We start from the raw sequence: 25,896 nt of genomic DNA on the forward strand, positions 1-25,896 counted from the left end.
GTTCTTCGGCGCAGAGTAAACCCTAAAATAGCCAAACAACGGTGCCGCCGCCGCCGACGCCGCACGCACTTTCGAACCTTTTCAAGACACGCACGCACACCAATGTATCGGCAATTGCGGATATCGGCATTGCCACATTTCTTTCACAGCACTCGTTTTTTTTAGACTAACACCACACCTTCACCAAAGGTCACCGTGCGCTTTCGCAGTCCACCCGCGGCCGCTTGCAAAGAACCCGCAATTGACTTCCGTTCTGCACCCGCTGATTTCCGCCGTTCGGCCCCGTCCCGTCCCCTGAAGAGCCCCTTTGGGTCGACGGCCGGCACACCGCGTGTGTGCGCGTGTGTTGGCCAAGGAAGAGCGCGAGTGACCCGGCGATGCGGCACAAGAGGCGAAGACCGGAGACAATCGCGGGCGCGACGAATAATAACACACTCCTGGAAGGCTTCCTCTCTCTCTCTCACTTACGCGGCGGCCGCCCGCGGGTCACGATCCTTTTCCGCACGAGACGCTAGATCGATCAGCTGTCTCCCTCTCTCTCTCGCTCACTCTGTTGGTTGCGGTTGTCGCGCGTGCCCGTTGCGATACCCGCTGGCCGCGCTGTGTGTAGAACCCGCGTGTATGTGTCGTCGCCTTCGCTAACGTCGTCGGGATGTGGAGAACGGAGAATGACTGCGACCGACGGCGGCGAACTCTATGTGCGGGGCCAGTTTGACAAAGGCCAGGAATTCGCTGGAAAACTCGGGCCGGAATCGACAGCGAAACACGGAAGAGGGTCAAGAACCCGCCGGCTAAGAACTGTGCCCGATGTTTCGACGGGAAGCAATTCCTGGAACGCTCGGCCAACTTTTGTTACATTTTTCACACAGTTCACGCGAAATTTGCAAGCGCACGGGTGGCCTGTGACGGCGTGTCGCATGCTCGCAGCTCGAGTGTTCCTGTTGGATCGTGTTTACTGCTCGCCACTTCTCTTTGGTTGCCACTGTTTACTTGGATCCACACTGGGAGGGTGTGCTACGCGAAAACTTCTCTGATTTCCTAGCACGAAAATGTCGCTCCTCTGCTGCTTTCTTCACTCGACTGCGACTGCGAAACAAATGCGCGACTGCCAAACAAAACCGCTACACGAGGTCCGCACGCACACTCTGCGGTGCTCCTTTGAGACCACACATACACACCTACCTTCGATCGAATTGATTATTTTGCATCGAACCCGTTCGTTCGTCGATTTTGGCAGTTTCACATCGTAGAATCGCCGAGCGGTTCACCGGTTAGGTTTCTTGGCAATGACTGAACAGCAAATTCAAAATGTAATTAATATTTCTTCGCCACGCAAAGAACGTAGCAAAATGGCTATAATCTGTGTGAAATTAGCTACCTTACCTTAAATTTAAAGTCATCGCAGTTTGCAACGGTTAGGATTTTCATCGATTGCGACCAACGGTACTCGTAACTCAGCGTAGACATGCTGTCAGCTGTCAAAACAACGGAGAGCAGCGGCTAAGTTGATCGCCCGATCGGTTGAATCTGCGCTCACGCTTGCTTGCTGTCGTTTGTTTAGCTATTTACTGGGCATGTTTACTTGTCCATCGAGTGCGCACTAGCATCCTGAGTGTGGGGCGCTTTAGTGCGACGATGAGCAGCATTCAGTGCCGCTGACTGTGATCGTAGTGCGACTTAACGAAGGGCAACCGGAATCCGCTGATGTCCGCAGAGACGGCCACGGGAACGGGCGGAAAGTCCAGAGCAGGCGGCCCAATGGAGCCCGCAGAACGCCAGCAACCCCAACCGGGCGATAGTTGCCAGGACAAGTTCCACAAGGTTTTGGCAGCGTTTGTTAATCGGGACTTTCGGATTAACAACGACGTCTACCTGGAGATGATTATCAGCCATCTGTCGGGCAAGTATGAAGAAGGTACGAAAATCAATATGAAACGATGCGGAAAGGTGTCAAAATCAATGAATCGAACGGCGGAAGTGCGTTCTTATCAGAGTCATGGAGTGACTAGTCAAAATGGGGCGATACGAGTATTGGTTTGAGTTATGTTTGTTTCCCTTTTCGCCATTCGTAGAGCACCGTAAGCTTATAAAGTCACCGGAGGCGTTCCGTTGGCTTGAGACGATGCTGCAGCAGTGGGAAAGTGATCGACCACCGGCCACCGATATCGGCGCCTTCACTTTGCAGCTGCTGGCGATGATAGTCGAGAATGAGTGGGACTTTGCCCGAGTCCAAACCAGCAATCGGATGCTGGACCGCTTCCAGGAATGCATCCAGCGCAACGGAAAGCTACAAAATCCATCGATCAAGCTCGGCCACGTGCTGGTGCTGAAGGCTATCTCTGGGCATGCGATGGGGATGAGCTGGATCAAGCAGTCCGGCTCGTGGCGCATCTGCCTTGATTATTACAACGGTTACCAGACGATTTACATCACACGCGAGACGTCTCTGTTCATCTACGAAGTGCTCGAGCGCTTCTGTGCGATGGGAGACTACGACGAGGTGCAGGAAATCGTTCGCACGATCCTTTCCCCGCTAATCGATGCCGTGTGGAAGAGCCCGGAGCAGGACGATGCGGTTCTCGTGAACGATGATCACTCGCAAAAGATCATCACGCCGCTGTTGAGTCTTATGCAAACACTGTTCCGAAGGATCATCGAGTCGCGGCAGCGGACACGGGTTGCCTATTTTATCCTTTACAAGTACAAATTTCAGCTTAATCTCTGGAAGTTCACCGACACCATGCACGATCATACGTTTTTGGCGAAAATCTGGCAAACGCACATTTACGCCAATTGTGCCCGGCTCTGCACCACGGAGATCCCGCCAGACGACCCACTCGATGCAGTGGATTTAACATTCGATCGGTACACGATCAACTTTCTCAATTATGTAAACTTCTCGATCCGTCGGGGAAACGTGCAGAACGTGATGTTGATGGCGGAAACACACCATGCGTTGTGGCGTATACTTGGCGATCGGGCTCCCGAAGAGGTGGTGCTTAAGAACCAAAGCATACGATTCGGAGATCAAATTTTGCTGCTGCAGCTGTTTCCCGTTCTGTACGAAATGCAATGTTTGGCATCGAAAGAGTTGCCAGATTACATCGAAAAGTTTTGCACCAAACTCTACGACATTGCGTGCGAATTTACGGTCCGGTTAATCTACGCCTGCCGGGACATCTTTCAGGCCTACAACCTTAACGTCACGGAGCTGGCATGCAAGTCAATCCAGGGCATCGTGACGACCCACAAATTGCCGCGTCATCGCGCAGTTATCGCTTTCCAAGCGTTCGTGTATCTGCTAAAGGAGTTTCTACCGGGTATGTGCTGCCCGTCTACCAAAGGTGCTGGAGAGCCAGGGGATGGCACTGCAAAAGTAGATCTTATTCTCAGCAAACCGAACCTACTGTCGGCGATTATCAATGGGCTGATAACACTGATTGAAAGCTACAGCATCACGTGGAAAGATTGCATCGAGGCGACAACGATCGTTAATTTTATGCTCAACTTGCTGACCAACGCCAACCTTCCCCCGAGGGTAAACTCATTGAATACGCTGAAAGAGTACGCCGACCGGTTAATATAATTTAGTACTATTCTTGCAGTTGGTGGTTCAGGCGCTTAAGTTGACACAAATTTCGATCGAACACTTTCTGGCCCCGAACCTGGCACTGCTGATGGACAATATTGATGGCTCGGGCCTGGAGTATGTAGGACGTGTCATCTACAAAAGGTTGCACGACCCGAGCTGGGAGGCACGCGATTCTGCCCTAGAACTTCTCGCCTCGATCGTCATAATTTCTCATATCAGTAACGTGATCGCAGTTCGTTGTACACTTGTACAGCAAATTCATACTTTCGTTCTTTTTATTTTACAGAATTCCCCGCCTTTCAGAAGCACATTCTCGATTGTGATATCATTTCTGTAGTGGAAACATCCGCTAAAAACGATACCGAAGCATACGTGCGTGCCTCGGCCTTACGCTGCTTGACGTTAATGGTGAAAATACGCCTTTTCTGGGATCAATCGCTCTCCAAGCTTTCACTGATGGTAGTTTTATTTAAAAAAAGAACGAAACCGATTGTTGTTTACATGAATTTCACGTTTTCTCCCTTCGTACCAGAACCACTTGATCTACGTGATCGAAAACGAAAGTGAAGGTGTGGTGAGACGGGAAGCGGTCAGCACAGTGCGTGAGATCTACGCCAACCACAAAATACAAGCCCAGTGCCTCGATAGCGTTTTCTCCGTGCTCGCATACGCGGCCGCACATGACCTCTACTGGGAGGTAAAGATAAACGCACTGGACTTCTGGCGCCTCGTAATGTGTCGCCAGTTCCAGCATCAGGGTATGATTGACGGCACCTTTCCGTCGGTGACGTTCTCAAAGGAGCACAAGAAAATCGTCACGCTTACCGAGCGTGAAATTCAAACGCGGCTGATGAAGGTGTTGAATGAGCTGTCGTTACGAGGCTGCCTCGGTGTGCTGCTCGCTTGCCTCGGCGATGATTGCGATTTGGAAGTGGTGAAGGAAGCGACAAGCGTAATCGAACGGCTAATGTCTTATCTGAATAAGTATGCGTTTCTCGATTACTATCAGAATCTCTCGTCGACCCTCGGATCAGGTGGATCGTCGTCCACGACACCCACATCAGTTTCACCTGCCAGGAAGTTGGAATCAGCTTTGAACAGCTCCTCGACGAGTGCCAGCGTGAGTTCATCGTTTGTTTCCACTACAAGCGTAATGCAAGAAACATCTGCCGGCACAGGAGAAACTACGATCGTAACGGGTGGAGATAAAAAATCTCCAGATCAAAGTACCGAAAGTGCTCCGCGCCGTCGAAACGATGCTGACTACAGTAGCGCCAATCTGGCGTGCCGTACAGCGATTGCTGACGAGATCATCGATTCGATCGTTAATCTCAACGACATGAACCTGTTGTCGGTGACATACAAACCGCACGTCACCATGGCCGCTCCATCGATTGGTGACGATTGTGGTTGCGAGCCATCATTGCGGCACGCAGATCTGTTTCATCAGTACGCGGCGGTTACTCCGGAGCATTTTTTGCAACGTGTCCGATCGATCGATCTGCCTGCGATGGTGAGCAGTCGGGAGCGCTGGTTGAAGCAAACGGAAAGCTTTGGCTCACTACTGGACGATGTGCTGTTTTCGTACTACGCTGCCGACGTAAATGATGCAGACTGCTACTGAACGGTATATGGACGAATTCAGGGATTTTTTTCGTTTTCGAGGTAATGCTGTGGCTATTCTTTGACTTATTGTAGTGTTAGTTCTATTTTGTTGTTGTGATTTCTTCTATTGAAAACTGTATGTAACTATGATAACACGTTCGACATTACGGCTAGCATCGTGTACACAACTCGTAACTGCTAATGTAGTTCGTCCGACACAGTTGGAAATTCTGCTACTTCCAGTTGGCAAAAGGTCGCCCTACATTCGAAGAAAAATTAACAATAAACGAATATATTTTTGTTGTAAAATAGATTTGAAACGTTCTTGGCTTTTCAGGCTATTCCTCACATTAGTTTTTGGGGTTTCTATGTTATATTCAGCCCAATCATTTCATTTAGCTTTTTGTTTAATCTTGTATTTTATTTTCTAATTGTTGTTTTTTCAATTTTTTCAGTTATTAGTCTTTTTTGTCGGAATCAACCATAAGATCACATTCAACGCGATGATGGTATACGTGTAACGCCTTACCACTTTGCCATTCGAAATACCGGAAAACAACTGGCGACACTATTATTAATAATGCTCCTAATGCCCTGCATTTAAAAGTTGATTATCAATAATAGTAATTTCCATAAGCCCACAACAGCAATAACGATTCGTACTTAAGCCAATCGAATAACAAATATTTGTAAATACTTGTTGATGCGTTCCGTTTTTGGTCTTTTTGGTAGGTTTGTTACATCCCTCGAGTAATGTGTAATACGTTTTTGGCGTCTCAGTGGTATTAAAAAAAATATTTTGCGATTGTTATCATATCGAAACAGTTCCCAGTTTTGCGGAAGAGATATTGCCTATTTGTTCAACTGGTTTAGATTAAGCATAAAAGTAGCATAAGGTGCTGTAAAAATGTTGGATTATCTTGATCCTACCAGATGGCAGGAGAAATAAAAATCAACACGCACTACTCCGGTAAAGCTATTGGTATTGGTTTGATTTATTTTCATTTATTTTCTTACAATTAACTAATTGGTTGGTGATTTTCCTTGCTTCTTCATTATCATCCGTTAATATTAGACATCGTTCCGTTCCGTCAAATATGTTCCGCACGGAAATTGCAGTTGTCGCGGACCTCAAAGCTATTTTCATCATTTTCACTCATCACGTCGTTGCCTTCGTTACATTTACATGTTCTATTGTGGATATCAACGCGGAAGCCCCATAATTGTTTCGGCGGACCCCACCAAAAGCTATGGCGCATGAATTGCTGCTCATGGTGCAGCGGTCGACTGTAAATCGGTTCATTTTCTGTGTATAAAAATTCATCATGTTTTCTATCAAAGTTTTTGAAACCTAACACCGGAACAAAAACCCACGAAAATCAAACGTTATTAATACTTCCTCCTTCGCAAAAAACAAGCGACCATTTTCACCATGCGTCGACCAGTTTGCTACTGGAACGATGGTTCTGGGGGAAAGGCAAAGGCAAAATTTTCATATACCTTCTATTACTCCTTTCGTCTTCGCTCGATCGCAGCTTTGTTCCCTCGTTTGTCGCTTGTTCTACAAGAAACGTTGTATGCCGATTGCTTCTCTTCGTTGCCCTGTTCTCCGCTATCCCTTGACAGTACGCAAACTTCTGGAACCGTTCGCGCGTTCCTAGATGATCTTATATAGATAGTTCCTACAATAATTATGATAGCCAGCGTCCGATGCCATTCCGGGTCAACTTTTGCCCTCCAGATGCTTCGGAGCGTCAGCGTACGTAAACTTGAGTCGAAACGCTTCCGCAACCAGCACGCCGATATGCGAGTCCATCCAGTTATGAGTCGGTAGATTCTGCAGCAGTAGCATTAGTCCCTGCGAGTGCAAAAAGTGACCATTAGCAATCTCTTACTAATCCTAAACGGAACCTGCGGTCATACCTGAAAGTCCTTCTCTTGCAGTAGCTGATCACGCCAGTGCAGCAGAAAGGCGGCACAAACGTACAACTGAAATACGGCGAAGCCGTCCGACTCGGCTAGGTACGTGTCCCAGAGCCGGATAGTGCAATAAAGTGGTAGCTCGCGTGTCAGTAAATTATTCATCCACCGGAAGGAAAACTGCAGGTAATCCACACCATGTGTTTGCAGGTGTCGATGAAGAGTCCCTGTAAAAATGACAGACAATTGCGATCGATCGGTGATCTTCCGGAAGAGATTGAGTATCCTTTTACCGTCAATCCGCTGAATAAGCTCCTTCAACTGGTTCACCTTCGCCTGAATGCCAAGCTGAGCAAAGATGTAGTTATCCTGGATGCAGTCAAGAAATTTGGACAAACACCAGAAAGAGTCCGCCTCGATGATGTCACGCTGCTCGATGCTGAGCGATTCAAGTTGGCACTGTTCTAGCTCTTTATCTGCATGCAAACAAAGTGGTGGCAGTGAAGATAAGTGACAACATTGTCTTCTTCCCATTCACGAACGTTTCGTAGATTAACTTACCCGGTCCGACGGCTTCCTGCAGGAAGACGATGAAGAACGGTGTCACAAGGTCGTTAATGCCCTGCACGTAGCCAGACGCCGGATGCCGAATGGCCCAGATGAAGAGAATACGTTCGAACATCTCCTGCACGAGCTGCTGCTGAAAGAGGGACACAGTGGGGTTCATGCGCGGCACATCGATGTGGATCTGGCGGTACGTGTCCTGTTGGCTTTCGTCACGCCGCTCGGCGTCGAAGTATTGCTGGACGAGCTTCCTGTAGTCAACGCGCTTTCGCTCCAGCACCGTCTGGCGCCGTTCAAGGCTAGTCGGAAGGTAGCCGGAGAGCAGGCGCCAAGTAACTGCCCGCATCTTGCGTGGTACGCCGGACCAACTGAGTTCCTTCAAGGCAAGAAGATTCAGGAGTGGTGCCTCAAGTATGTTGCTGAACTTTTCATATTTCGATTCACACTCAACGTCCTTGGCCGCTACGTTGGAGGAGAGTTTCAGCAGTTGTGGACGGCCGGGATATGCGTGAAATCTTTGCCGTAGACTGAATTAAAAAGAATGCATGGTTCGTTATCATTAACAGTAGCGACTCAGATAATGATGAGGCGCTTAATAATGAGCCACCAAATCATTTACTTACCGATTATCGTTCGCGTACACCAACCCATCGGTAGGGCTGCCCGGACTGGCCGTCAGCACCCGCGTAGAATGAATGTCTAAACTCTCTATTCGAAGCCCGATCTGATCGGATGCAGTGCCCTCCAACGCTGTTCGATCTCCGCCCTCCGTCTGTTCCAAAGATTCTGTTCTGTCTCTTATGAGAACACTTCCTTTTGGCATTTCACGCATTTCCTGTGGCAATACCGACGTTTGCGACGTTTTGCCGCTTTTGTGAGTTTTTATAACATTCAGGGCGGCCGTTTGAGAAGCTCGTTTCGATATGCGTGTATCGACCACTCCGGAAATGATACAAAACTCGTCATCTCCCAGATCCCAGGCGTCGCTCACCGACTCCTGATAGTCCTGGAACGAAGAACTTGAACCCGAACCGATCGGACGTCCACCGCCGAGCCGATTCGCGACGGTCGTAGGCCGGCCCGGAATCGAGCGACTGTTGGTGCGCCAAAAGGACGAAGAAGCCACACTCTCTGTGGCAGTGGCGGTACCAGCGGAGGCAGCGGTGCCAGCACCACTGCTGCTCATGTCCCGGCTGGTAGTGCCCGAATGACGTGGAAATAAATAGCGGCTTCCTACAGTAGCGGAAACGTGTTCTTAGGTCCGAGTAATTCGTCTCCAACGCCACAGAATAACATTAAGCACTGGGGGCGATTGATCGCTGCAAGGTACCGGGGCCACCGTATGGTTGCTTGAACATGCAGACGATTCGGACGATAGTTGTTGCACGTATGCCCAATAAGGCCAATGGACGCAAATAATACCAGCGGAGGCAGCTACATCTAGCGGAGTATTTACCAGTGTTCTGTAAAGTCGCCTCGTTAGTGGCGTGTGATCGATGGTGCCAGGCTGCGAAGTGCAAATAATGTACGTACCCGGAAATCGTACCCGGTCGGTCCTGGATAGCATGAACAAAAGCAACACAAATACGTATGGCAGTGGGTGGTAAGATGACGTCGTTTTAAGCGCGTATCGTGAATCGCGCCACAGAAGAGTTTTCCTTGATGACGAAACCAAAGAAACGCAACACAAAATCACAATTCCCAACAATTAGGTTTCGGTTCCCTCTGTCCCGCTCTCTCTGGTCTGGCCGAACCGATCATCCAACCCAACCGAAACAGTGTTTCGTTTTTTGCTCCCACCCAATTCCTCGTCACTTGACAGTTTGGCTGAAAGTTTATGCTCAAAGGTTGAAAGACACTAACTTATGCTTCCGAGCCTGTAAGATCCTGTGCAGTAGTGAGCCATACATTGTAGACGCAAGTTGTTGGTATATTTCTTGAGTTGTGCCGGAATTTCCGAACCAAAACTCTAAAACGATTAATCTTAAAGGCGTCGTTGAAGGTTCGTTTATTGGGGAACCAAATAAATGGTGTCATTAAAAGGGGCTTCTTTCACAAAAATTTTCCTAAACAATCAACTTCCTTTTTTCACCTTTATTAACTTTTTTTGTTGATCTCTTAGTCTATCAAAAAGAAAATGTTTCCTCGAGTATGAAAAGATTTGTCTGATGTTAGGGGTTTGAGAATTAAATGATTTATGGTGTACCACATGTCCAGCCGGTTCATTAGGAAATGTTCCACATTTAGTCTCTACGCTTCTTGCGGTCCTTGTCACGACTGCTGCTCCCACTGCCGCTGGGTGCGGACGACGAATCTTCCTTCCGCTTCGGTGCCTTCTTTGCCATCGTCAAGAACTGATCCAAACCGAATGGATCTTCCTCCTTTTCAAACTGCACCGGTCCTTGCCGCACATTCTGAGTGCTACGATCCGTGCCACTGAACTCCTTATCCGGTACAAAACGGTTTGTGCTAACGATCTTTTCTAAATCAGCACCATAATTATCGTTGTCCAGTGCTTTACTCGGACGGTACAGATGCTGCCCGAGGGTGCCCGATTCGCGCCAAGGCTTATCATACACGTTGTACGCTTCATCGTCACCGTAGCCCGAATCCATTCCCTTTGATGTGTTGAACAACCGCTGATCGAACTGTGCTTCGCCAGCAATATTGGTTTTAGCCGGCATTCCCAGCGCAATCTGCTCGGAAATATCCCGCTCACGTTCGCGTTGCAGCTTCGAGCGCTTTTCTGGCGCTGCACGGGCCAAATTGCGATCGCGTGCCCGTTCTCGGTGTCGCTCGGCACGTATTTCGTCACGTTCACGCAGCTCAGCCGAAGTCGCACCAGGACCGCCACCTCCATCACCGCCAGCTGCATCAGGGTGGCGAATACCGGCACGCTCGTCACGTGCACGTTGTGCCATCTGGCGCAGCATATCTTCTTTCTTTTCCTTCTCCTTTTGGGCCAACTTCTTTTCCAGTTGTGCGCGCGCTTCGACTGCCTCGCGAGCTTTCCGATCGGCAATGTACAATGCTTCGGCCATTTTGGCAAACTTTTCATTTATATGCACCTGTTGCAAACCGCGCCCATCCGCTGCCAGACGCTTGTCGAGTGGAATGGTGTACCCTTTGGCGTTCTTCCAGTTCGATATGCAGGGCGGTACTTTCCACTCTTTTTGCTCCTTCACCGTCACCTTGCGAGTAGGCGAATGCAGTACCGGAGCTGGCGGGGACGGTGGCCCACGGGGAATTTTCTTGTTGATTCGAAACCGAGGCGGTTCCATCGGATCAACCTGGGCCTCGACCATGCGTATGATTCGCTGCTTTGCACCGGAATTGAACGCATCACCCTGTTGGGAGGGCGTATAGCGAATGTACTGAGCCGGTGCTTGCTTCTCAGCTGCCCGAACAGGCATCGCTGAGACGATCTTTTGATTGGTCAGCTTCTCCAGCGCCTTCCGTGTGCTCTCCGTGATGTCGTTAATGGTTTCCTCATCCGGTAGCTGCAACTCTTCCGAGTCCTCGGCAAGTACCTCGGCCGGCAGCAATTGGTTGATGTTTGAATAAACGATCTTATCCTTCGAGTGGCCCTGTCGCGCGATCGCATCGTACTTTACTTTTCCCGTCTGGTCCAGTTGGACGGCAAGGGCGTTCGATTTCTTCGACGCATTTCCGGGAGCTCCCATGGCTGCAGTAAGACAATGAACTTAGCAACCTCGCATTTCCCTCGGACAGTATTTCTACGTTTACTGCTAAGCTTACCCAGTGGATACTGTGCCACGTGAATCTCGGGGAATGCTCCGCCGTCACCAAAATCGGCCTCTGTTCGTGGAATCCATCCCTTACGCTGACCGTATGGCGGTGCTGCAACCTTGGCGCTGACCAACGCACCCATCGACGGTGTTTTCATTTTGCGCTCATCGTCCCGATCCCATACCGGATTGGTTGGGGCCGGAAGCACACTCGACAAAGACATGGTTGCACAGATCGTGACCTTTGCAGGTACGAGAAGTAAACTAAACTATGAAAATTTACTTCAGTTTGAGGCGCAAACGTCCCAATTTTATTGCGATCCAACACTCAACACTCGACTGCTTTTAGGATACGGAGGAAAAAAAGAAAATGTCTCCATGACAGCCCAAATAGAACCGCGTCAGGGTCGTGCGTTGGCCTCCCGTATGGCACCATTACGCCGACTACTGGTTGAAATGAGTTAAATTATAAGTTACTAACCTTTGCCAGAAACTACTAGATACATACAATTTTTCCTTATTTATTTTAATTACGAGCACCTTGAAAAAAAGCGACAATTATTTTATGTGTTTATTCCAACCGCATCTGGTGTCGGTGCAAAGCGATTGGCAATTTGTCTGTTTTGACAGTACTTTGTTTATACTGGGAGGACGGATACTCCACATCGCAGTTACTGTCTTTCGCATCACAGTCCATTTCCCACACCCTAGCAACAGAACAAGATAGAACTTGAGGTCGATCGGCACAACTTGGTCATTCCGCTGGCTGGAGACGTTAAGTCACAAACCACTCTTTCACGCTCATCTCTTGATAGAGGGTTCGTGTTTCGCGTTTCGTATCTTAGCTGGAGCGAAAGACTGTACCGCAGCGCCCAAATAGCAAAACACGGTTCTGGAACAGGGTTTTTGTTCAATATACAGTGAAAGCACAGTGAAAAGCAATAGCACTGTAAACCGAACATCCACCAGATAAACAAAAGATTATCACATCCTGGAAGATTCCATCAGCCGCCAGCCAAAAGTGTGTATATTGAGGAGAAAGAAAAGAACGCTTCTGCCGAATGGCGAATGTTGAACGTAAGTGCGGAGTACGGTATCATTGCTAAAGAAAAACGATTCCCGCAACGCGCATCACGTTCTTTGGCTGAATTTGCTGTGCTTGCGTTACATCGTCGTTCCCGGCGTTGTGTTCCTTCTTTAAGGGGTTCTAGCTGCGATGCCGCCGAAGGCGGGCGAACCTGTTTCGTTTTATCAGTGGCAGTGTACTAATGTTTTCGTATTTTGTTGTTTCGCAGGGGACGACAACATGCTGAACGAAGAGCAGGAATCGTCTCAATCGAACAGCAGTAACGGGTCGAGTGGCGCCGTGCAACCGTCCTCTGGCTTCCAACTTAAATCGAGCATCCTACGCCAGTCCACGTTCGGTGGCTCGTCCTTTCTCGCTGGTGGATCTTCGTCCAGCAACAGCATATCGCCTTCCCCGTCCATCACTGGCTCGGGTGGTGGCAGCGGCAGCGGCGGTGGCGGTATCTTGGGCAACAGCTTCAATCTCAAACCGAGCGTGCTAAAACCATCCCAATTGAGCTTCGGCGGTATCGGCGCCAACAGGGAAGGCAATGGTGCAGAAAAGAACGGAAACGACCCTGCAGCACCGCCGTCAGTGGCTTCGAATCCGTTTCTTAAAATGCAACACAGCGAAGACGATCAGACCGAGAACGAAACCAGCGATTCGAAGGATGGTTCCGCCGGTGGCAAAGGAGACAGCAATAGCAACAGCGTCGATCCATTGGCTAAGCTAAAGAGTGCTTCCCTGCCGAAATCGAACCTCTTCGCGAACGTTGGCAAATCCACGCTTAGTGAAGCTTCCGGATTTGTTTTCGGTCAGAACGTACACGAGCGAGTGACCGGCGAAAATTTGGCCAACACGGGCGCGAGAAACTCTCTTCCGACGACGGGGTTTTCGTTTGCAACGAGCGGCACCGGTGAAACAGGAAGTGTTGGAGGAGGAGGAGGAGGAGGCAGCGGTGGTGATAGTGCAACTGCAACCGGGGCGGCTGCTACAGGAGGCACTGCGATGGGTGGAGCTCCGAGCGGAAAGGACGGATCCGATTCATCCGATGGCAGTAGCCGTGAGCCGAGGGATCGCGAAAGTTTGGAGGAAGCGGCCAGAAGGTATGAGGAAAGTCGCGGTGCCCTGAAGCGTAAGTACGAGGAAGTGGAAACAATTACCGGCGAGGAGGACGAGCGGAACGTGGTAGAGATTGCATGCAAACTATTTGCATTCGCCAAATCGAACTGGGAGGAACGTGGTCATGGCATGCTGCGATTGAACGATAAAGATAACAACGAATCTCGCGTCGTGTTTCGACAGTCGGGTAATCTACGTGTTCTCATCAACACCAAGGTAGGCCTACGATCCTGAAGTTAAAAGGATGCTCAGAGTCTATCATGTTTTGCCTGCTCTTGCACCTCAGGTCTGGTCTGGCATGATCGCCGAACAACCGAGCCAAAAAAGCTTGCGTCTAACAGCTATCGACAGCACTGGACAAATCAAAGTGTTTCTCGTGATGGTAAGACTGTCCATCCGATACTCGGTTACCACCATTCGCAGTGCACTGCGTTAATGTTGACACTCTTTTGCAGTCTCGGCCCGAAGTGATCACGAAGCTGCACCGAGAGCTTACGAAGCGTATCGAAACGGCAAAGCAGATGGCTGAACAGGAGGCGGCGAAAGAAAACAAGGACGATAACCAACCGCCGCTGGTTGGAGCAGTCAGTGGCGAGGGCGACGAGAGTATAGCGGTAGATGGGTCAACGGACGACTCACGAACAGCTCCGGATCCCGAGGACAGCCCCACTACCGCTGAACCGACCGCTAAGAAGCGCCACAGCTTATCGGCGCCACCATCGTCTTAAGTCTGTGTGTTGTGTGCGTGTTTTTTTTTTGTTTGTTTTCGGCTTCATTAACTACTAGCGGGTTTTTTCCTATTCACCTTAAAGCGATTTCCCGCTCACCCCATTCAGTGGGCAAGAGAGAAAAGCGTAGTCACCGACATGGGCAGATCGACACATGTTGCTGGTAGTAAATGTTAACTGAAAAGTTGATCAATTCAAAGTCGAGGATTTGTGCCCATTATTCAAACGCTGCCCGCGACAGTCGAGTAAAGTAAGCAAACGTGAAATCAGAAAAAATACTATGCACAGAGGTTGCTCGCGAGAAACGGAACATGATGATGGATCAAACCGCGGAAGAAAGGTGTATAAATCGATTTTTTTTAATTCAACAAAAACACGAGCAATCCAAACTGTTCTAGGCAGTGGGGAAAGTTTTACAAAATGGTCGCCGATGAAAGTAGCAAATGCGGCGGTAACGCTGATTTCGATAGTCCGTGCCGTTTAACTTTAAAAAATCTGTACTCAATTATTGCTCTTACAGCACCAGGATGAGAAGAATGGGTACATGCGAAAGAATGCTCCGCCGATAGTCAGTGGACTATTTTTAATTTTCGCAATACAATCGACGCCATGTACACACCATGGAAACGGCGGAATAGAGTGGATAGTGAAAAAAATACCTTGAAGCAAAGATATTGCTTCCAGGTTCGGAAACAATATTCTAACTGAAGCGTAACCTTTGCGATGTGTTCACGTGCCCCGTGAGGGGGAGCGACTAGCGCTTGGCCGGCGCTGTGTCGCTCTCCGCGGGGTTCTAGGGTTGTACATTTAGTTCAAAGAGAAACAGGGTGTTTGCTTATTTCTAATAGACCATTTACAGTGTTGTGCTAGTTTGCTACTTGCCACCCTTTGCCCTTGAATGTATATTCGCGTGTGCCATGGTGAGGCACTATTTGTGAGAAGGAGGGAACCAAGTGGAGCACACAGTACCTTCGAATTATTGTGAATGACGGCAACGATGGAGATTTTGAACCCTTCACACTTATTGTATGTGCGATGCTCCCAGATACACTATTTTATTCTTTTATGCTACTGTTGACATCATCCTGTTGACCCCATGTGGGGGATTGGTTTGATTGGTTCACGGGCGCCAAAATCGCCTGCAACTGTTTAGCTGGTACTGAATTGTATGATAATGCCGGTAGCAGAAGAAATTGATCGTGAAAATATCGTAATAAAGTAAATACACTTACGCCAACAATACACTGAAGCTACAAGACGTACTACGCCCATGCTCTCATGAAAGATATATTTAATTTTTTATACCAGCTTTCTTTCTCTTTAGATACTCGCAATGGCATTGATTTTTTATTTCATCGCATTTTAATCGATTGATCGCTCCTTCGGTTACAATCGCTTTATATGGTACCTATTACTTCGTATAGCCAAGCGAAACACAAAACGTACCTTCACCCTTGGTAGGGGACAGGTGAAAAAACATTGCACTTTTATTGTCACTTGCACTTTTTTGCGAACGGAACTGATTTCTTGGTATAATTGGATATGAGTTACAACCGAGCGAGGGAACTTAAAACTAGTCAACAGAGATAGAGCGAGATGAAGCACGATAGAACGATATACGATATGGTTCTGATTGGAGTTTGGAGTGCGGAGTCTGAGTGGAGTTTGGAGTGCGAAATATCTAGCAATTCCGATCTGCTGGTGCAGTGTTTAAACCAAGACGAAAATGCTCATTCTCGAAAATGCTACGCAAATTGGCCAGAGCGAATTTTCTTCACCGTTGCATTTGAGCGTAATTGCGGTGGCAGAGTTTCCATCTACTTGTTAGAGACCCTTATTGTAATAAACGACGTCTAGTTCGGGACGATCGGCACGCAGCTTCGTACGAAGCTCCTCTTCTAGGCTGTTCACGTCAATCGAAGCCTTCTGGCTGAACAGGGCGCAGCAGAGCGGTGTGGCAAAGGTTAAACACAACCCACAGAACAGTGTCTGGATCGGTGCGTTCGCCCACGGGAAACGCCGAAGGAAGCCACGCTTCTCCAGGCTGTTCATTAGAACCGGCGTGAAGACTGAAAGATTTGCGATAGGGAAAAAGCAACGATTAGGCAACATGTGGCACATTGTGGGGTTGCTGGTTATCCTTACCCATGCCAGGCATGGCCATGAGAATACGACTGAAGGTAACTGCCGAGATGCCCTCCTTGGCGGCCCGAACGGATTCACCCAATTCTTTACCATCCTTATCCAGCAATGTGACGCCGTTTTTCAGCTCCCTACAGGAAGAAAAAATAAAACAAAACGTAACCATGAAAAGTGATCATGAGTAGACCTTTTTAGCGGAGCATTCAGGCGTAAAACATGTGGCACTACCACTCCCCAAACTATTTCCGTAGGGTACCTTCTGGCGTAATCGACACAAAAGAAGCCATCGCGATCCATAAATAAACTCACGCGACACTTTCAGAGATGTCAACACGCATTGCCACCACTCCATGATCGTCGTAGCGCTCCTTATTCGCCACTGAAATGCTCAGTATGTGACAGTTCTATTTTTAATGGCCCCAAAACTCATCCCCCGGCCATTCTACGATTATCGCGACTATCATGACGATCGTACATCGGGCAAAGTGCAGCAACTCCATTTGCTACACCGGCAAGTCGCGTGCTCAGCGTAATTCTAAACAACGATCGACGATTCACACAGACACACACACGCGTCTACTTACTGAATGCGCATCAAGGGAATGTTAATGCAATTCGCGGCGGCTACGGCTGCTAACGGCACGAGGCGACCCACCAGCGGCGGCGCATTCTGCAAATACCGAACAGATGTTTAGTGCGAATTCACGGAAACATCCACATGTGCAGCAGGTTCCTACCCGCACGAGACGATTCAGCGAAAGGGCTGTCACGAGGGCACCACCTGTTGCCATGCAGTACGAGGTCAACAGCTGTTCCTGGCTGATCGGGGAAGCCCCCGATCGGTTGGTATAGTTCACGACCGCGTTGAACGACTGGTTGAACCACTGCCAAAAAATTACGGCCGGCGTGGACTTGTAGAACGTCATCATGCACCCGGTGATGCTCATGTTCATTGGAACCTGGGCAGACATGCGGCCCACGAGCAACATCTTCTCGCCGGTATCCGGGTGGAACGCACTGTCGTAGAGGTATTTGGCCTTCCACAGCTCGTCGACGCTGCGCACATCCGGCAACGGCTTTCCGGCTCTGCAAAGACGGGAAGTGGTTAGCAAAGGGCACGGGGTTAGTTAGGTCACGGATCGTTTACCGATAGTCGCGCACGATGCGTGCGGCCCGATCTAGCTGCTCCTCGGTGGCGAACGCATTCAGCGGATTGGTGATAATAAGAAAGTGCTTCGCACGATTTAGATAGGTACTCTGGTCGTAGCGCGGTTCGTCCAGGTTAACGCGAGGTAGTTCGGTAGCCATGGTTACGGATATACTCTATTATGCTCGGGGGTTCCTGGTGACCCTCGCGGATGGGATTATGTAAGCTCGACCGATGATGTAGCGTAGGCTCCTGTTCAAGTGGTACTTGCGGTTTCGCTGGCAGTTCAAGACTGTCGTTGGAGACAGATCCCACTCATTGACTGGAGGACTGCGGTGGCCACCGTCGATTACACCCTGACTGTGCCTGTCTGACTGATAAGCGCAAGTGTTTGGAAGTGGCCTCCGTCACTGCAGTACACGCACACTCGGCCAAACGCAGCGAATTAGCATCCCGGAGACCGCGGACCGCGCTTGACAATAGGCAAATTCCTCCGAACGCTGAGAGGTGAGTGATTTGGTCAATCGGACAGTCGCTGATACCGTTCCAGGATAGCGACCGCTGCTGCTGATTGTCCTATCAATTACGGACTTGCACTTCTTTAATGCACGATGTTGCTGCTCGCGATTTGACAGCTTTTTAGAAGGAGAGGACTTTAAACAAAAAAACCCCAAAAACTTCTCTCCTCATCCACGCGCTCCCTCTCTCTCTCTCTCTCTGTTTGTACACTCTCTTAAAGAAATGCGTGCACTAGATTGTTTTGAATGAGGCAGAGAGTAAACCAGCACGACCCAAACAAAACGAGTAGCAACAAATTGCTCCCACAAACAAAGTACTCTTAAACTATTTAAACGTTAAATACTAAAACAGACAATATCAAGAAAGTGATTCAATCGAACCGACTTCAGCTAGACAAAACATCGAAGATACCGTTGCGTATCCAGTCCGTGGAATCGCGCCTATAAACGTCCGCATAAAAGTATTATCAGTGTGCGTGAGAGCAAGAAGCGAACGGCTGCGGACGAGCCCCCAGAGAGAATCTTATGACGTCACATCAGTCTAGCTAGAATGGATTCCTCAGAGCTAGTCCAATAAGATTATCACTCAAGGACTAAGGCTCAAGGACGGATCAGCCCTCAACAAAGCGGTAAATAGAACGAAAACTTGAGTGGTTCAAATGTTCAAAACAGGAACACGGGCTAATTTAATGATTGAGAACATAAAATGTGATTCGAATGAGAACACAGAAAACACAGTAATATGTGATGTTACAATAGTAAAGAATGTAGTGATTTGTTTCAAGCCAAACAAGTTACAAGGTCCCTTTTATCATTACATTTTTATTTAACTTTTTCAACAATTAACATCTCATAGCATGAGCAGTTTGTTTTGGTTTTAGATTTCTCTTGGTTTTATATTATGCATCCTCTTTTATTCTTTGATACCTATTTTCCTTAAACTTTTAGCCTTTCCACGCGTTTGCCCCTTGCCCTCGGCCACTTATCTCTGTTTGTCGCGTAATCTTTGTTTTGTCGTCATTCCGCTCAAACGCACCGCATGATGGAAATATTTTTATGTTATAATTTTTCTTACACATGAATTAGCCAATGATCCGTGGGTATCTCTGCCGTGGTTTGCGCCCACGGCCGTTGATAGTAATGTACAACATCCGGTTCGTTTGCCTACACTTCCGCGCGCGTGGTTGGTTCGTTTTTCTGGTATCTTTACTTACGGGTTGTGGTACTAATTTGTTCATTTTCCTTGTTTAATTAGATAATGCGTTGTGCCGGTAAGGCGTGCGTGGATACTTTTGGGTTGATGTTCTCACACAAATTGGCTTATGTCGGTTTTGTGGTGTGTGTGCTGAAAGGGACAAGGGTTTTTATGATGATGGTGATTGTTGTACAGTCATTATTACATAGAATTCACAGGTCATGCCTAGTTTCGAGCAGATCGATCTCCGAGCAACATAATTTGTTGTGCGCGAAACTTTTTATGTGATCATCCTTCACCGTCCCGTTTCGAAAACTTTTAGTTATCTCCTTCCTGCCGCAGAAAAATACTGTTGTCATTTGTAAGGAAAACACGCTTTCTGACCGAGCATCGTTATGCTTCAGCCGTTATGCTGTTTACGGCTGGCGAATTCGCGTACATCGACGAGGAAATCCTTTTTCAGGAACCGATTGTTACATTAAAAATAGCTTAACAAAACAGGTACAGATGCTCGCAGCCTCACGTAGCCTCATTAAAATGAGTTAGACCTAACAAAAGTTAGTAAACTATTACCTTGGAAGCCTTGGGAGCTGAAATGAAGATGCTTCGCGAACATGGATCTAACTGTACGGCGAAAAAGGAGCAGTAGAATAGTGGCAGAACTGTCTGTTGGTATGTCTCGTTTGCGTCCCAGACAGATGATCTTTGGTCCAGTCGACGGCATCGGTGGCCATTGCATGAAGGTGCCTTCCGTACGGTTGTCCAGGATGCAAAATCAAACCATGCCATCGGTGACTGCCATCCGCAATCCGAACCGTTCCGTGGTTGTTTGGAAGAATGCACGTTTAGGGCTCGGGTGGAGCTAACATTTGTTTGGTGTTTGTTTAAAATCTATCTGAACTTGTTGGCGCGTACAAGACTAATTGTCACCGGGTATTAACTCCTTCCTCTAATACTTCTTCTAATGGCTTCCGCAGGTGCCACGTTTGATTTTGTGTTTTCATTGATTGTTATAAAGTAAAACCGCCTCCGCCAACATGCACTACGGTGCATTGGTGTGTGCACTCACTACGATGGCCTTCGAGGGTGCACGGCGGGACCACGTGTAGCCCCGCCTGTGTAGGCCCCCTTTTGGTTAGCTCTAATTCAGGACGATCCGCTCCAACTCTCCATTTTCTGCTTTTGGTACCGTGCCTTTAACATGAATGCTTTCTTTCTGCTGGCTGTGGTGTGTCTTGGAAGGCATCGGGCCATCGCAATTCGATCTGCAAACGCAGCCAAAGGAGAGTGGACTGCGCCCCGATCGGAGACCTAACCGGGTCCGGCGAATTGATGGCGGAGCATGGCGGCGCCTTTTTGGCGCCAAATCCTCCGGAATCAACCTACACTATCGCCCGATGCACCGGCCGGCCGTGATTGTATGCGTGCTGCAACGGTGTGCATCTAACTGCATCTACAAGATTGCCCCCGGGCTGAGTGGTGAGGTAAAACGCACTTCCTGTGCCTCTATGTGCTGCGAACGATCTACTGCGGTGCGAAAAGTAATAAAACAAACAACCCAACAGCGGAGCAAGCGGGGGAAAATAATAAAACCAAGAAGAAACGCAGGGGCGGGGCTTTCTGCTATTCCCCTACTTTCGTCCTCGTTTCGAAAGGACCTTAACACGCGCGGTGAATTCTGTCTCTCACCTCTCGTCCACGCTGGTGGTTAACCCGCTCAGTTTGTGTTGTGGTGAGTTTTGTGGTGAGAACGAATGTAACGCTATTATTTCACCGCGTTCGAATTATCTTGTTCAGAGAACTTTGTTCGTCTAGTGAAGTTTCGCACGCTTCGCTTCTGAAGCTTCTTAATTGATCTAAATTACAGTTAATTGTACAGTACGCAGTACCTCAACGAGTCGGACTGAGCATTACGGACTAGCGACATCAACAGAACGTTAGCGATGTCTGACACGAGTGGAAAGCGGAAACACCTCGCAGGTAATGTAGGAACAACGAATTTGACCACATTGGAAGGTTTGTTGTTTGCCGAGAGCATTTAAAAACATAAGATAGTTCCACAATAACGGGTTTCTGTTCGTTTGCTAAATGGATGCTTTGCGTACGGTTCGTCCGTCCGAAAACCTAGAAACGCAAGTGTTGGTACTGTTCTCTGGTTATCCGGTGTGCGCTATATTTTGTAACGAATTGCGAAATAGTTTCGTTCACCGTAGTCGGCCGCAGTCGGTTTGAGTCGTTCGGCCAGCTTGTTGTTACCGTTCTTAATGAGTATTTTAGCGTATGGAATGGTGGAGTGGATCGATGGGTATAACATGAAATCAAAGACCAACAGCAACAACAATGATAATGGCTTGGTTTCTATTCTGTCTATGCCTAATATATGTGTGTATATATATATATATTCATACGGTAATACATCGCAGACTGCGGCAAATAGGCCATAAAGGGGCAGAAGAGTTGGGTTTTCGTTCGTACGCGTACACTGGCGGTGTACCACGTGAATGTAAATAACTTTGCCGGTCGCAACTTATTGGTACTTTTCTTGTTGTCCGATACTGCGCTCCTTCGGCAGCGTGCGTCTCGCTTCAGCTTTGCCAGCGCCACAGCAAAACGGAAGTAACTACCACCGCTCGTGCTACCCGCGAACTTTAGGTGAACCTTGGCCCAGTAAAACGAAGGAATGATACTGCCAATTTGACCTCCATTTCTCTCTCTATCTCTCTCACTCTCTCTCTTTCTCTCTCTGTCTGCCTCACCATTACGCTCGCGAATAAATAGATATATTGTCTCTAATACTTGTGGATTTAAAGAGTAGTTACTCGGATGTGCACCGGTCCTAAACCGGTGCGAGGTCAGCCGAGCATTGTTATATGGATGTGTAATAGGTGCCGCGGAACATGCCGTGCCCGCGCCCCGAAGTCCACCACGTGGGGCGCGCACCATGCTTGTCGCGATCTTGGTTAATGGCGGTCAGGAATTGCGCGCGAAAGATTGTAATGGTTGCTGTTTTGTCGTTTTTACATCATGTTCTGCCCTCCCTCGGTTTGTGGCCGCTTTACGATCGATCGCAACACGGACACGGATACGGATTGTGTGTGGAAGGGTTGCTGTGTATGTACACGACGCCACACGCGACCGCTTGAGATCCTGCCCTCTGTCCTGACCCCGGGCGGTGCCTGGGAATGGTTATTTTAAGCAGTAGAAAGGTGCGAAAGCTGAACGGCCTCATGTGGTTAGCGTTTTTTGGTGAGGGCTCTGTTTAGGTACCGTTTAAGTTGTTCCATTAACCAGCACACAGCACGATCGATGGGAGAGATTTTGTCCAACAATTGGAGCGAACTTGGAGCTTGTCTGATTTTGCATCGACTTCTGTCAGCTTTTTACACACTTCACGTAGACCTCGGATCTGTTTCGGGGTGCCAATCAATTTCCTCTCATTTCCAATAAACCGCTCCAGAACAGTGTCAGTGCTTAGGCCATGAACCCCCTCAGAGGTACCTTTCAGGTGTACTGAAGCTACGGATCAACAGCGACTGAACTACTACGTCGGCTACGTAGGTCTCGGGCAACGTGAACGCAAAAAGTGGATGAAAACTAGGAAAACGAAACTCAACTCTCTCAACTGCGGGCCGGGCAAGCCGGTCGCTGTAGTGGTCGGTTTACTACGAGCAAACGCTACGGCTACTGACTAATTCGTAACACATGAACAAAACTCAGGTAACAGGAACACAGGAAAGCTTTAGGACTTTACATTCGGATTCCCAGGGCGGAAGATCCGACGACATACCTGCGGCGCGCTGTCTAATGCTAAAACATGGGGAAAGAACAACGGAATGACGGCGGAGAGAAGACGTTTGGCTGAGTTGGGAGAAAAAATGGAAATACGGACAACGGCGCGTTGGTTGCGCGGAGGAAGCAGATTGGCTCGAAACGGTGTGGTAGAGTGGACAGTCGCCGCCGCTTGGTGCCGCTTTAGTAGATGCCTGCGTGGAAAAAGGGAGACTGTCAAAGAGGACGCGGCGAATGCGACCGGAGCGAGTGGACACTTACTTGGGCACTCGGGCGGGTTGAGCTGCCCGAAGAAGTTCAGCTCGTAGAGCGACGCGACGGTGATGAAGAGCAGGTACCAGAACATCAGCACGATCCCGAGGCGCTTGTCCAGCTTCCAGCCGTTCAGGTGCGTGGCGAACAGCAGGAACAGCACGGTCGAGAGGAGGGACAGCGTCGAGTAGGTGAGCCCCTTCGAGATGACGTTGACGTGCGAACCGGGCGCGATGATGGCGGTCTGGATGAACCAGGGCAGCCCGAGGCAGATCAGAATGTCGAACACGTTCGACCCGACGGCGTTCGAGACGGCCATGTCGCCGTAGCCCTCCTTGATCACCGCGATGGAACTAAGCGCGTCCGGGACGGACACACCGGCGGCCACGAACGTTAGTCCCATGACGGTATCAGGGATGCCGAGGGTCGAACCGATGATCGTGATCATCCACACCATAAAGTACGAGTAGAACGAGATCCAGATCATGGAGATGAGAAAGGTGAACGGGTACCAGTTCTTGTACTTCTCCGTCTTGCAGTCCGGCATCGTGAGCCGGGCCGTGTAGTGGATCGGGTACACGATCGCCCAGGACACCTGCGCCAGCACGCCCCCATCCACCGGCTTCTCGAGCGGGTTGTGTGAGTCCTGCGGTCGCGGTTCCTTCGGCTTGTAGTAGTCCTCACCGCCAGCGGCGGGTGCGCCGGCCACCACCGTCGCCTGCTGCTGGACCGCCGGCTGGCTGGCTTTCTGGCCATCCTGGCCGTACTGATCCTCGTACGCGTAGTTCTGCTGGCCGGTGCCACTGTTCCACGCGTCATTCAAGTTGCCCCCGGTGTTGCCGCCCGCCATTGCCGTGGGCGCCGCCGGTGCCGCCTGCTCACCCCAGGCCGCGTTCGGATCCCAGCTGGCGTTAGGATCCATGTACGCCGCGTATCCCTGGTCCACCTGGGCCGGTGGCTGCTCCACGGCCGCCGGGGGCTGCTGCTGCTGATCGGTGGTTCCGGGCTGCTGGCCCTGCGTGTAGGTCGTCTCGGGCAGGTTCTTGTAGGTGACCAGGGCCGACTGTTCCTCCTTGGTCGGCAGCTTGATCGGCAGGTTCCAGGTGTGGGCCCACTTCTCTAGCGGCGTGTTGAAGTGTAGCGCCACGCAGTACACGACGTAGAACAGTAGCATGACGAGGGACTCCGGCCAGGAGATCACGTCGTTGAAGATGACAATCAGCATCACCAGGATCGAGATGGTGTAGAAGGTGCAGTCCCGCACCAGCGGCCACCAGTTGAGCTGGAGCACCGTGCCCGAGCACAGTGCACACACCGATATCACGAACATGATGTTGAACACGGCCGACCCGATCACGCCGCTAATGCCGATGTCGTCCTTGGCGAAGAACACCCCGATAACGACGGTTGCGAGCTCGGGCGCCGAACTGCCGGCGGCCATGAACGTGGCGCCGGCAACATCCGGTGATAGCTTCAGCTCTGCGGACGAGGAGAGAAGTGCCCGGATCAGTGTCCGTCCACATAAGGTACCCCACAGAAGGACCTACCTTCACAGATTCTATCTAAACTCGACACGAAGTAGTCGTCGCAGACGATGGCGAGCCCGAGGAACGTGAAGATCGCCACCAGGACGTGCAGGATCAGGCCGCCATGCTTGCGCACGTTCGGGCCCATCAGCGGCTCCGGAAACTGCTCGATCGCCGGCGGGGTGCAGTTCTCGCGCTTCGGCCGCCAGGTCGGGTGCGTGTGGTGCTTGTGTGGCCGCCCCGTCGGCACCGTCTCCTCTGTCGGCCCCGGCTCCTCCGCCGTCGACGCCGTCGTGTCCTCCGTGTCGGTGTCTCCGGCCGACGAGGAGGTAGCGGAGAAGAAGGCCGGATTCGGTGAGACGTTGGGCAGGTCCAGACCAGCCGCGGCGGCGGCCAGGTCCCCCGCCGACTGCTCGTCGCTGCCGCTGCCGCCGATCGACGCGGAGTACGCGTGGAAGCTGGAGTACACCAGAAACACGATGCCCATGTGCCAGTAGCGTCCTCGGCGGCCCAGGCCACCCCCCGCCCGATGCCGCCCCCCGGGTCTGGCGATGGCCATCATCGTGTCGTGTATGTGAGCAAATCGGTTCTTCCCGCTTCCCGCTTCCGCGCACTCTGTAGCCTAACGACGCCTGCCGAGCGGGGGAATAAAGGGAGACGATCATCAAATCAACATCCGTGTGACGTCTAGTGGTGCGCGAATTGTCTAACAAAGTGGCAGCAACAACATAAACCCCCACGCCACGCCCCCCTCAACTAACACCTCTTGTGGGTGGCGAGGAGGAAAACGCATTAATATCGCCACCAGAACGACGCGCCGAACGAGACCAGACTAGAGAGAGAGAGAGCTGGGGCTCTGGGACTGAGGCACTCGAGCTGATTTCATTAAAAGCATTGAACGAACGCAGCTTCGCCGTCGCCAGCCAGATAGTTCACCGGCAATCGAGCCAGAGCCCAGGCCAGAGCCTCCTCCTATCGCTG

General features: G+C 50.0%; 6 protein-coding genes across 6 annotated transcripts; 2 read left to right on the forward strand and 4 right to left on the reverse strand.

Moving 5' to 3' along the window:
* Positions 1–1,758: 1,758 nt before the first annotated feature.
* LOC131207471 (uncharacterized) lies at positions 1,759–6,108 on the forward strand. The gene is made up of 7 exons (XM_058200085.1): positions 1,759–1,915; positions 2,073–3,538; positions 3,606–3,810; positions 3,879–4,051; positions 4,125–4,672; positions 4,829–5,257; positions 5,653–6,108. The coding sequence occupies exons 1-6, from the start codon at positions 1,759–1,761 to the stop codon at positions 5,214–5,216; spliced, it is 2,937 nt and encodes a 978-aa protein (XP_058056068.1). The 3' UTR covers positions 5,217–5,257; positions 5,653–6,108.
* A 137-nt stretch (positions 6,109–6,245) lies between these two features.
* LOC131209554 (TBC1 domain family member 22B) lies at positions 6,246–9,436 on the reverse strand. Its single transcript, XM_058202647.1, has 6 exons — positions 9,215–9,436; positions 8,305–9,144; positions 7,679–8,208; positions 7,411–7,593; positions 7,121–7,344; positions 6,246–7,055 (listed from the first exon to the last, which is right to left on the reverse strand). The coding sequence occupies exons 2-6, from the start codon at positions 8,865–8,867 to the stop codon at positions 6,921–6,923; spliced, it is 1,635 nt and encodes a 544-aa protein (XP_058058630.1). The 5' UTR covers positions 8,868–9,144; positions 9,215–9,436; the 3' UTR covers positions 6,246–6,920.
* A 340-nt stretch (positions 9,437–9,776) lies between these two features.
* On the reverse strand, positions 9,777–11,762 carry LOC131209381 (puff-specific protein Bx42). The gene is made up of 2 exons (XM_058202437.1): positions 11,441–11,762; positions 9,777–11,366 (listed from the first exon to the last, which is right to left on the reverse strand). Exons 1-2 carry the CDS (start codon positions 11,652–11,654, stop codon positions 9,925–9,927), a joined length of 1,656 nt encoding a protein of 551 aa, XP_058058420.1. The 5' UTR covers positions 11,655–11,762; the 3' UTR covers positions 9,777–9,924.
* A 536-nt stretch (positions 11,763–12,298) lies between these two features.
* LOC131208682 (ran-binding protein 3) lies at positions 12,299–15,685 on the forward strand. The gene is made up of 4 exons (XM_058201498.1): positions 12,299–12,507; positions 12,726–13,834; positions 13,905–14,000; positions 14,074–15,685. The coding sequence occupies exons 1-4, from the start codon at positions 12,492–12,494 to the stop codon at positions 14,344–14,346; spliced, it is 1,494 nt and encodes a 497-aa protein (XP_058057481.1). The 5' UTR covers positions 12,299–12,491; the 3' UTR covers positions 14,347–15,685.
* A 324-nt stretch (positions 15,686–16,009) lies between these two features.
* On the reverse strand, positions 16,010–18,244 carry LOC131208901 (sideroflexin-1-3). Its single transcript, XM_058201836.1, has 5 exons — positions 17,636–18,244; positions 17,226–17,574; positions 17,073–17,158; positions 16,492–16,619; positions 16,010–16,415 (listed from the first exon to the last, which is right to left on the reverse strand). The coding sequence occupies exons 1-5, from the start codon at positions 17,794–17,796 to the stop codon at positions 16,171–16,173; spliced, it is 969 nt and encodes a 322-aa protein (XP_058057819.1). The 5' UTR covers positions 17,797–18,244; the 3' UTR covers positions 16,010–16,170.
* Positions 18,245–23,320: 5,076 nt separating this feature from the next.
* LOC131207472 (probable sodium/potassium/calcium exchanger CG1090) lies at positions 23,321–25,477 on the reverse strand. The gene is made up of 3 exons (XM_058200087.1): positions 24,937–25,477; positions 23,399–24,868; positions 23,321–23,331 (listed from the first exon to the last, which is right to left on the reverse strand). Exons 1-3 carry the CDS (start codon positions 25,475–25,477, stop codon positions 23,321–23,323), a joined length of 2,022 nt encoding a protein of 673 aa, XP_058056070.1.
* Between the last annotated feature and the right edge of the window lie 419 nt (positions 25,478–25,896).

This window comes from Anopheles bellator, chromosome 2 (assembly GCF_943735745.2).
Source record: "Anopheles bellator chromosome 2, idAnoBellAS_SP24_06.2, whole genome shotgun sequence".
NCBI classification, from domain to species: Eukaryota; Metazoa; Arthropoda; class Insecta; order Diptera; family Culicidae; genus Anopheles; species Anopheles bellator.

Bases quoted from the DNA above. Each gene is read 5' to 3' on its own strand.
- LOC131209554 (XM_058202647.1), bottom strand. From the start codon at position 8,867: ATGAGCAGCAGTGGTGCTGGCACCGCTGCCTCCGCTGGTACCGCCACT. The intron at 8,209-8,304 runs GTAAGTAAATGA...TTTTTAATTCAG, and splicing joins GTGTACGCGAACGATAATCG to TCTACGGCAAAGATTTCACG. The intron at 7,594-7,678 runs GTAAGTTAATCT...GTTTGCATGCAG, and splicing joins GCAGGAAGCCGTCGGACCGG to ATAAAGAGCTAGAACAGTGC.
- LOC131209381 (XM_058202437.1), bottom strand. From the start codon at position 11,654: ATGTCTTTGTCGAGTGTGCTTCCGGCCCCAACCAATCCGGTATGGGAT. The intron at 11,367-11,440 runs GTAAGCTTAGCA...GTCTTACTGCAG, and splicing joins CGTGGCACAGTATCCACTGG to CCATGGGAGCTCCCGGAAAT.
- LOC131207471 (XM_058200085.1), top strand. From the start codon at position 1,759: ATGGAGCCCGCAGAACGCCAGCAACCCCAACCGGGCGATAGTTGCCAG. The intron at 1,916-2,072 runs GTACGAAAATCA...CGCCATTCGTAG, and splicing joins GTCGGGCAAGTATGAAGAAG to AGCACCGTAAGCTTATAAAG. The intron at 4,052-4,124 runs GTAGTTTTATTT...CCTTCGTACCAG, and splicing joins TCTCCAAGCTTTCACTGATG to AACCACTTGATCTACGTGAT.
- LOC131208682 (XM_058201498.1), top strand. The intron at 13,835-13,904 runs GTAGGCCTACGA...CTTGCACCTCAG, and splicing joins GTGTTCTCATCAACACCAAG to GTCTGGTCTGGCATGATCGC. The intron at 14,001-14,073 runs GTAAGACTGTCC...ACTCTTTTGCAG, and splicing joins TCAAAGTGTTTCTCGTGATG to TCTCGGCCCGAAGTGATCAC.
- LOC131208901 (XM_058201836.1), bottom strand. From the start codon at position 17,796: ATGGCTACCGAACTACCTCGCGTTAACCTGGACGAACCGCGCTACGAC. The intron at 17,575-17,635 runs GTAAACGATCCG...CCGTCTTTGCAG, and splicing joins CGCATCGTGCGCGACTATCG to AGCCGGAAAGCCGTTGCCGG. The intron at 16,620-17,072 runs GTAAGTAGACGC...TTCTTCCTGTAG, and splicing joins ATTCCCTTGATGCGCATTCA to GGAGCTGAAAAACGGCGTCA.
- LOC131207472 (XM_058200087.1), bottom strand. From the start codon at position 25,477: ATGATGGCCATCGCCAGACCCGGGGGGCGGCATCGGGCGGGGGGTGGC. The intron at 24,869-24,936 runs GTAGGTCCTTCT...CCTCGTCCGCAG, and splicing joins TTTAGATAGAATCTGTGAAG to AGCTGAAGCTATCACCGGAT.